At 48.8% G+C, this 10,593-nt stretch overlaps 1 protein-coding gene across 2 annotated transcripts in view; it reads left to right on the top strand.

Annotated features, from left to right (window-relative positions):
* Positions 1 to 1,185: 1,185 nt before the first annotated feature.
* Positions 1,186 to 10,593, top strand: part of PRMT8 (protein arginine methyltransferase 8) — a gene marked incomplete at both ends in the record, with an annotated part of 83,574 nt that continues 74,166 nt past the window's right edge. For both annotated transcript variants that reach the window (XM_079775700.1, XM_079775699.1), the window contains one exon: positions 1,186 to 1,260. In XM_079775700.1, the coding sequence (XP_079631826.1) occupies positions 1,186 to 1,260 (75 nt within the window). The remainder of the gene's footprint in view (positions 1,261 to 10,593) is intronic.

The raw sequence follows: 10,593 nt of genomic DNA, 5'->3' as shown, positions 1-10,593 counted from the left end.
CTAATGGGTATATGACACCCTCCCTCTCTCCATAAAAAGGACTTCAAAATCTGGTGACAATGGGGGAGGGGTGAAGAGGGAGAAGAGAAATGGGTTTGTGGGGGTGGAAGTCAGGGAAAATTAGGTTAGGGGGAGCACGACCTCAGGCTCTTCCATTTGCCTTTCTCCCGCCCTCGTTCCCCAGCCACCTCTGGCTGAACCTTCGCCCCACCCTCTCACCCTGACAGAGGCTTGGAGCCCCAAGTGCCCTGGGTAGGGAGAGTGGGAGAAAAGGAGAGATCCTGATACCATACTTAATCTTAGAGTTGAAAGAGTTAAGGACCCTCCTTCATCCAGACACCTTCCCCGTTCGCTCCCCAAACCCTTCCCCAAGGCGGGATCCAGAGATTGGCAGAGGAGCGGGAGAGTTGGGGTGGGGGCAAGGTAACTGTGGCCCAATCTTGCCCAGAGCTTGTCCTCGGTGGGAGGACGCACACGCGGGTCTAAGAACCTGCAAGAGTCCTGCTCCGGCGCCTGTTTTCTCCGGGCTTCCCGCGTGGCCCTGCAGCGTTCGCGCAGCCCTTGCCCCCGTGCAAGCTGTCCGCAACGCCGGGGAGTGGAGGCGGTCAAGAGACCCTCGCAGCCGGTGGAGGGGGCGGGCCGGGGGCGCTGGGGGCTCTCAGTCTGCGCCCAGCCTGCTCCGCCGAACCTCCTTCCCCGCCCCCACTCACCCGGCTCAGCCCCTAGGAGAGACGCGCAGGAAGCGTGTTGCTTCGCCCAGCGGATCCACAGAAGTTGAGAGGAGTTGGTGGCTGCCTCGGGCCGGCGGACTTTGCGAGCGAGCAGCCAGGGAGAGGGACGCCGCCACCACCGCGGAGCCTTCGGGGCTGCCTCCCTCCTCCTCAGCCGCAGCGCGGGCGGAGAGGGGCGGGGAGGGGGTCGGGTGCGCACGAAGAACTTGAAACTGTGTGAAGGAATCCGAAGCAGATGAGAAGGGAGGAAATAAAACAAAGTGGAGACTGCAGGAAAGACTCCACCGTGCTTGATTGTATCGGCTGACGCTCCGGCAGAGGAGCTGGGTTGGGCTTTTTTTTTTTTTATTCCTCCCATTCTCTCGCTTTCTCTCTCTCTCTCTCTCTCGTTTAAAGCTACACTAGCTCTCTCTTTCTCTACTATCTGTGTATCACCAAACCCTTGCTGGCTCTTATGGGCATGAAACACTCCTCCCGCTGCCTGCTCCTAAGGAGGAAAATGGCGGAGAACGCTGCCGAGAACGCCGAGGTAAGGAGGCGAGCGGCCGGGCGCCCCGCGACCCCGGCTGCCCACCCGACCGCCAAGCCGCCGCTGTCGCTGCTGCTGCTGCCGCGGCCGCTCAACACCTAGAGCCAAACTTTCCCCAGTTCCATCCGCCGGCCGTGTGTGTGTGTCTGTGTGTGTGTGTGTGCGCGCGCGTGTGTTGGGGTGGGGGAGAGCCAGTGTATGTCTCAGGTCCCTCCTTTTGAAAATGCAAAAGAGTCGCGCTCACCCCATCTTTCTCTCCTAACACCCGCTGCTTGCTTCTCTTTTTCCCCAAGTCCCAATCCTGGGCAGCTGCGCTCCCCTGCCCTCTCCCCTGCTCCGTTAGGGCTTCCGAGTTCCGGCTTTGTGCAGAGCTGGGACGGATAATCCTGGGGCCAGGTCTGCTCCCTGCAGTGCCTTGACCATCTCCAGCGCTGCCTCAGCTTTACCCTTCAAGCTCGAGTCCCTGAGCTACCGGTCCCCGCAGCACCGCGGAGAGCTCCCAGCCGTAGGGGGCAAAGCTGGGCTGGCAGTGGGACTTGGGCACCACCAACAGACCATCCGGCCCAGTTTGGGGCCATGGAGATGTCTGAAATCCTCATATCTTAGAGCCATCTCTGGGGCGCTAAACCCGGGGAGGGAGCGCGGGCGCGACCACCTTCAGGACCAGGGACAGCGCCCGCTCCTGCCGCAGCGGAGCCCCCGGGCTGCAGCGTCAAATGGGTCTGCAGTCATTCATCCCGCAGCAGCTTTTGAATGTCGCTCTAGCTCCTCAAATTGCGCTCTTGCCCCCGCCTTTGGCAGCCCAATAGCTGCCCTTTCTCTACTCTTGAGTTGGCCCTGAGCCGCAAAGAGCCCTACTGGGTTTTGGGACCCAATACTGGCCGCTGTGTTCTCTGGCCTCGCACTGACCCTGCTGTCCTTACAACTGGACTAGTCTGTAGGTTCTGGGCACCTGTAGTCACGAAGGGGATCAGCGTGGGCAGTCCCCTTACCTTCCTGGAGAGCGGTGAGCCGAGGTGGGGGCGGAGTGGGGTAAGTGTGTGATCATTCCTTACTCGGTGGCAGGAGAAAGGCAGGGAGCGAACTCTCCAGGCTCTATTAATAGCCGGCTGTCTGGTGGGGCTGCCATACAGTTCACATATGGTTACCCATATGCAGCGTGGGGCAGGGATGAAGGTGTGGCGCGGGGATTGTCTCTCTGTCTTTCTGGGATGCAAAAAGGTGCAGAGACCCTTCCCCAGTCTTCTTCCCCAGAGGTCTGAACTGCAGCTAACCCCTGCCCCCACAGCGTAGGCAGCAAAGCTTTTAACAATTCCGTTCTCTGAGAGACTAGAAGCAGCATGCATCTGGCAACTGTCGATTTGGAAACAAACACGCTCTGGGGCTTGAAAACAGTGGGGTATTCAATAGCTAACGCCCTCTCCTTGAGTTAGAGCAAAGCCAACAGAGTGCGATCCCCTGGACACTTGCTCTCCCCCACCCCTCCCCACCAGAGAGCAGACATTGAGAATGATGTGTAGTGCAAGGCTCTTAGCCTCACAGCGGAGAGTTAGCCCTACCAATACCCTCGCTCTCCTCTCTCGGATCACCCACCCGCGGAAGAGGTTTCTAAAAATAGCTCGGAGTCAAGGCTGCGCGTCTGTAAAGTGTTGGACTAGCAGCACGTAGCAGTCCGTGCTGCCAGGTGGCTGGAGCGCTGAAAGCAAGAAACAACCCCCTCGCGCCCCCCCCCCACCCCACCCTATCCCTCTCAGTTCCTAAAAAAAGTTCTTTAGAGTCTGTTGGCAGACCCCTGCCGAGTTCCTCAGTGTGCAGGAGCCTCTGTTGAGCTCCCCACCTCGGCCAGGGTTAAAGGCGTCCATAGCAGGCATAGCAACACGCGCCAGGCTATTTTTACTGCTTCCTCCGCGGTTCTGCGCTCCCCCTTCTCAGCAGTTGCACATGCCAGCTCTGCTCAAAGCATCAATGAAAATAGCAGTAGAGGCTCTGAGCTCCTGTTGGGAGGGGGGCGCGGGGAACAAACCAAAAAACAAAAACGTTGCACAGAGTGGCAGTGGGTGGGACAGACCGAAGGGGGCTCCTTAAAGGGGAGTGAGTCTGGGGGTTCAGTTCTTAGCAACTTTCCTGAGGAGGAGAGGAATTCAGACCTCCTTAATGTTCAAACATGCCCAAATGAAGCCATCCAGGCAACGTGACAATCACTTGTTGTTTTTTTCCAGGAAATGGCCGTTTGTGGAATAAGCCAGGACTAGAGCAATACTTCCCAAAGTGGGGAATTGTAGGTTTGCCTGCATGTATGGTGGGGGAGAGAGGCAAGGATGCCTCTGTGGTGTTTCTGTGTCTGTGCTGCTCTGATGGTGGTAGCGGTTCTTGTTCTTACCTGGACATGTCTTTGTGAACACGGACTCTGTATTAGGAACAATTAGGTACCCCAGAACTAAAGATGGAGACCACCAGGCCCCTGCTCTCCAGGGATTCACAGTCTGGTGGATAGTGGTGCCAGATCTTCAGATAATCCTGTGTCACCTTTTCCTGCCCTTTGTTGGTGTTGTTTGCAAGCACCTTATCTCCCTTCATCCTCACAATAATCCTGTGAGATAAGCAAAGGTTAGTATTCATTTTTTGTCCCCACACTACAGTTGAGGAAACTGAGGTTGAGAGGTCCAGCAATTTCTGAAAGTCACCTGGCAGGCTAAGCCAGTCTTGGAATACAGTTTGATCCCACTTCTGATTCTTTGCCCTTTGCCCTACATTCATACTCCAAAAAAGATGCCATGTGTGACTGGGAGTGAGGAAGTGAGGATTACTTTGGAAGGCAGAGATGAAATATTGGAGGTAGACAAAGATGATGGGAGGTGTTCTTTTTAAAAATTTTTGTTGTTGTGGTTAATCCTCACGTGAGGATATTTTTTCCATTTATTTTTAGAGAGAGTAGAAAGGAGGGAGGGAAAGAGAGAGAGAGAGAGAGAGACAGAGAGAGACAGAGAGAGAGAGAGAGAGAGAAAGAGAAACATCGACATGAGAAAAACATTGACCTGAGAGAGACACATCAATTGGTTGCCTCTGGAATGCACCCCCACCAGAGCTGGGGATCAAACCTACAACCCATCCTCACTTCTGCCCCAACTAAGGCATTGACTGGGAATCAGTGCATGGGCAATGCTCCAACCAGTGAGCCAGAAGGTATTCTTTCACAAGGTAAAGATAGGGAAAGATATTCTAATTATTAGGCAAGGAGAAAGTGAAGAATAAGACTCCTTATATTGTGAGCCGAACCTCTCTTAACAAAGTCTGGAGCTGCGGCAGTGGGGACTTCAAGAGCACAGGTTTGGAGGGCATGGTTGGCACTGGGTGGCCCTGAGTACACTCTTTAACTACTTTGGCCTCTGTTCCTTTAACCTGAGCTGATTCCCTTTGTGGACATAAGGAAATGTGGGGCCCCTGGCACATGTTAGTTGCATTTCTGCTTTCTCTGGCTCCCTCAAATATGCTTCCTCCTCCTCAGCTGAGGGCATCATCACACACCGGTGCCCACTCTCATCAGCCTCTTCTCCTCCCTTGTTCCCCACACATCACCAGAAACCTTCAAAACCTCCTATCTGATTCTCCTTTCCAGTCCACTCTCAGTGCCCGTGGCAGGTCATCCTCACCTCTGCCCCAACTAAGGCAGTAGCCTCTCAACTGTTGCTCCTCTTCCCTAATCCAGCCACATTCTGACACTCAATGGGCTTCCCAAAGCACGGATGTGCTCATGATTAGACATCTCTTTTAAAGCTCACCATGTAGCAGCCCATTGCATATAGGATACAAGATAGAGCCCAGTTTTCTTAGCATGGGTCCTTTAATGCCTGCCCCATACAATTCTCTATATAGGCCACTGACATCATCATCATGCCCGAATACTTTTGTGCATACTGATCCTTCTGCCTGGGTTGCTCTCCACCACTTCTCTCTGGGAAAAAAGTCTCCCTCAACCTGCGAGACCCAAACCAAAGGTCACTTCCTCTGGGCAGCCTTCCCAGATCTGCCACTTATCCTCCACCCCCACAGAGAGTGAGTGCTCCTTCTCCTTGTTCTTGACACCTGCCTCTCACTTTTCCTATTAAAGATCATTGGCTTCTTAGATGTCTGTTTCTCCAGTTAGATAATGAGCTTTTAAAAGTTACCTTGTTCTGAACACTGTGCCTGACACATAGTAAATAATAAATGTTGATAAATGTCTTCTGAATTGATTCATGGAATTATGAACAAGTTCATGAGCCTCCTGGGTTTTTGTCACTCATGGCTTTCTGAAAACTGGGCTTCCTAGCTCCCACCCCTCTGCTATCCTTACATTCCTGTGGATCTTTAAAACTCAAAGTGAGTAAATATCCTGGGGATGAAGGTGCTGCAGCAACTGAAAGCATGGGCACATTTTGGTTATTCATGTTTCTGTTCAATACTCGGCATTACTGACTCTTACTAAGTGGTGTTCTTCTGAATGGCAGATAAATGAATTAGTCACAATGCCCAATTATAAACCATGGGGGATAATGGACCCTTGTGAGCAGCTGTCTTGGAGAAAGTCTGATGCATTGTTGACTGTGATGACTTTTGGATTGGGGTTTTAGCACCTCAAAGGAGAGCTATAAAGGATGATAGAACAGTTTTTAACAGAGGAGTCATTTTGGAGATTTTTATTTGAGTGTTCTATTGCCTTACTGACCCAGGGAGAGAGAATAGTTATGGGTTGTGGAAAATCCTACTTTAGGACAGAGGGATTAAGGGTCCCAGTAAGTGCTGCTGTGTGAGTTGTGGGGAGACCTGAGCTGACCTTTGACATGGCATATGCTGGTGGTTTTAGCTAATGGATGGCTCTCCTCAGGGAGTTCCTTTCAGCTAAAGGGTCAGGGAGTGAGGAGGAAGAGGGCCACGGGAGGTAGGCCTACTTCTCTGAGGATGGTCTGCATCATGTCTCTTTCTTGAAGGGGGCGGGGTGAAGAGGGAGCTAACTAACCATGTATCCTCCAGTACCAGCTGCTTGGTTTAATCCAGCTCTGAACTTAGATGTGTTATATTGAACATGACTTAACCTCTTGGGACTTCATAAGGTTGTTGTGATGATTAAATGAGTTAATTCATGCAAAAGGTTTAGAATATGGTGAGTGCTCATTAACTGTTTATGATTATTATTCTGCTAGCTTTTGGAAATTTTGCCAAAAGAGTGAAAACTGGATGAACTCTCCCACTTTCTTGTTTCTCCACTGAATGATCCACATCAATTTTTTCTTCCCTCAGCAAACACCTATTTCAGTCCATAAATGTGCTCAGGAGAATTAAGAAGATACCCACATTTTTTTTGCCCTGGGAAATTAGGCTTTTCTTAGAGTCCTAAATTGGATTTTTGCTGAAACACAGTACTTCTGTCTCCAATTCAGGAGTGGGTTTCATTTCCTCCTCGTTGCTAACTGTGCTGTAAAGTGATTATCGCATGCATACCAGTTGTGGAACATGCAAAAATATGTAAAAACAGTATTTGCACCTTGGAGTCTACTGTGCCAACAGGAAAAAGTGGGCAACATGACATATGTGAATTGCCAAGGTAAATGGAAGTGGAATGGTGGTGTGTAAAAAGCAGACATTGTGTTGTAAATGGACTCAGTGGGAGAACAGAGAGAGCACAGGCAAGAAGGGACCTCCAAAAGGTCACCCATCCATCCTTCTGTTGCACACTTACTTCATTAACCCAGTTGGCCACTTGATAAAAAGCTTCAGAAAAGGCGATTTCCGCAAACTCCTTGTCAGGAAGTTCAATAGTCAGGAAGTTCTTCCTTAGGTCTGAGATGTCTCTTCTATCGCAACCAGAGTCACCTCTGTACATCTTATTCTAAAACGAGACAAAAACTGGCCAGTTATCTTTGCATTTTGGGCTGTATTAAGACTGTCACCTTTTTTTAAACTAGTTTTTGTTCCAAGTGAGGCCAACCCCTTTCTATGGAATTTTGGTAGTAGCCCTCTAATCGGAATAGCTGGGAGAGGAGTATTTGATATTTGCCACTCCTGTGTTATCCAGCCTATGGGATATTTCACACATCAATTGGCTTTTCTATTTCACTTGTTATTAGAATTCCCTCAAGCATCACAGCTTTCCCAGATTTGTAATGGGTGACACATGAGTAAAGATCTCTTTTTAAAATGTAATTTTATAAGAGCAAACAGCTTGATGTGCACATTTTAATAAAGTCATAGAATCTTAGAGCTGGATGAAAAGTCAAATCATTTTTAAACTAAGAGATGGAAAAACTTGCCCAATATCACAAAGCTCTTCAGTCTTGAGGTCTTGTTTAGTCCTAGTCAATACCACGCCTACCTCCTTTAAATGTAGCATCTGATTTATTGTTTTGTTTTTTGTGTGCTAATTTTCTAACATATCCAGATATGTAATATCCAAAAACAGTGTTTCTCTAGATAAGGCCTTATATAGAGAAACACTTTGCATAATGAGAGCTCTCTCCTTTTCATATGACACTTAAAATGCTTTGACATATATCATAATGTTAATGCATGCCATCATAGTTGTACACAGACACATGTTACATAATGTACACCATGCATCAATACATAACACTATGAGTTACATAGTATCCCAATTGTACAGATGAAGAAACCAAAAACATAGAAAATTAGTGTTACTTGCCCAAGATCCCATAGCTAGTAAGTGGTGAAGCTGGAACTTAAACTCTGCTTTTCTAGCCACCAAGACTCATGTGTTGTTTTTTCTTCCCCTAGTCTACTAAGCTGTATAGACATTAGAGGGGCCAGAGTAGAAACTTAAAATATGAAGAGAAAGAATGGGGAAATAACTGGAGAAATAAGGAATGGTGGATTTGGAAGAAACAAATAAGAGGCCTTCATCCCCACCTTTCCTTTCCCAGTCTTCTTTTCCTGCCTCCACTATTACCTTGCCATTCCTACTTTCACTGCCCTCAATGCTATGCCCTGAGGGTGGCAAGGACCTGTTATAATTTGTGGCTGGGATCATCATTCCATACCATCTATTCATCTAAGCTGTCCTCATGCTTGGGTTCCTAGCTGGTGGGCCAGGGAAAACTTTTGTGTCACAAAGTACACCTCTTTGGAAACTAGACCCAAGGGCATCCACATTAAGCCTGGACTCTCATCCAGCTTCTTTCTTGGGATGAAATGAATAGCAGATGCTTCGGGATAGGAACTTTAAAAAAATTATCTCTATAGTTTTATCACCTGTATTCTTTATCTAGGACTTCTATAACAAAGTACCACAAATTGGGTGGCTTAAATCAATAGAAATGTATTCTCTCACAGTTCTGGAAGCTAGAAGTCTGAAATAAGCTAGTCATGTGCTCACAATTCCACCACTAAAATAATTCCTCTGGCAGCAACAAAGCAAACCCCCTGGGAGGCTGAGGAGATGGAGCACACCAGGCCTGTTGCAGACTGACAGCTCCAATCAGCCATGAGCCCTTTCCCAGGCATGGAAGCTAATTGATTCCTTCCCAAATCTTCCAGCGAGTGGGAGCTGGTGTGGTGAGGTCCAGCTTGAGGTTGGGGATGTGAGAAAAGTTCTGGAAGCTAGAAGTCTGAGGTGTCAGCAGGGTTGGTTCCTTTTTGAGGTTCTTAGGAAGAATTTGTTGCTTGCCTCTTTCCTAGCTTCTCATGGTTTTCAGCTATGCTCAGCGTTCTTTGGCCTGTACACACATCACTCCAATCCCTGCCTCTGTCTTCATAGGACCTTCTCCCCTGTGTGTGTCTGTACCTCTTCACCAGTCGTATTGGAGTAGAGGCCACCCTATCCAGTATGACCTCATCTTCACTTGATTACATCTGTAAAGACCTTATTTCCAAATGAGGTCATATCTATGGGTAACGGGGGTTAGGACTTCAATACATCTTTATGAGGAACTTGATTCAATCCCCAACGTCATCCAACACAGTGCTCACATGTAGTACGTCTGAGTAGACAATGGCTGAAAGGCTGAATGAATCCATAGCAGGCTTTGGAATAGTTGCAAAGCCAGTGAAGGTAGTCACTCTCCTTTAAGTCCCTTTCCTACTGCTCCCTCAACTGTCCACCGTGCCCCCTGGCTTCCCTTTTTGAGGCCTTCTTTCCTTGAGCAGTAGCAGTGATTACACCAGAGCTGCCATTTTATTGTCTCCATTATGTGTGGGGCACAGTGTGCAGTGCTTTCTAAGAACTGCCTGATTTAATTTACACCACAAGATTACAAAGCAATTCTTGATATTCCCATTTTTGCAGTTGAAGAAATGGAAATTTTCAGTGGTTGATTAACTTGACCAATATTATAGCACTAATAAGTAGTGGAGCTGGGGTGCTCTCAGAGTTGGAATGTGTTCTGCTGTTGATTTGGGCCTCTTTCCCACTTTTTCTACATCCCCAACCTCAAGCTGGACCTCACCTTTGCCCCCCACCAGCTCCCACTCGCTGGAAGATTTGGGAAGGAACCGATTAGCTTCCATGCATGGGAAAGGGCTCATGGCTGATCGGAGCTGTCAGTCTGCAACAGGTCCGGTGTGCTCCATCTCCTCAGCCTCCCAGGGGGTTTGCTTGGTTGCTGCCAGAGGAATTATTTTAGTGGTGGAATTGTGAGCACATGACTAGCTTATTTGAAGGGCTATTCTGGAGGTCAGGAAGCATAAGGAATTTCTTGGTACCTTCCAAACAATAAAACCATGTGGGCCACTGACTTCTCAGTCTGAGGTAGTTTTGTGTGGAGGTTAAGGGTGCAGCCTCTGGAATGAGTATGCCTGGATTCAGATCTCAGCCTGTTGCTTGCTAGCTTGCACAAGTTCCTGCAGTCATCCGTGCCTTGGTTTTCTCATCTGCGATATGGTAACAGCACTTTATCCCCTTGAGTGACTGCCAGGATTAAATGAGCTATTTCATGTAAAGCACACATCTGGCACACAGTAAATGCTCAAGAAAGATTAGCTATTTGTAATCTGGGCTTGACAAGTGGTGTTTCTAAGTGGGAGCAGATGAATAAAGGGCTTTTGCCTGTGGCATTATCGAGTTAGTGGCAGAGGCTGGAGCAGAACAGCCAAGGTAGACATCTTTGATGCAAGTCATTGAATCACTGAATCATTGATTCAGTCACTCTCAGGTCAGCCAACCAGAGCCACAAAGACTGAAGATGGCTCTTTATCACCCCCTGCCCAGGGGCCACTAGTCCCTATTGAAGTGCCCCAGGAACAGGAAGAATCGGGTTCTTTGTGAGCTGGCCTATCTGTCTCCCAGCTCACATTCAGCTCTGAGATTTAGAACTCAACATCTAGAGGATGAAACTGAAACCTCAT

This window comes from Cnephaeus nilssonii (genome assembly GCF_951640355.1).
Source record: "Cnephaeus nilssonii genome assembly, chromosome: 6".
In the NCBI taxonomy this organism is placed as follows: Eukaryota; Metazoa; Chordata; class Mammalia; order Chiroptera; family Vespertilionidae; genus Cnephaeus; species Cnephaeus nilssonii.
Note: the sequence above shows the minus strand (reverse complement) of the source record. Positions and strands in the feature narration are given on the sequence as shown.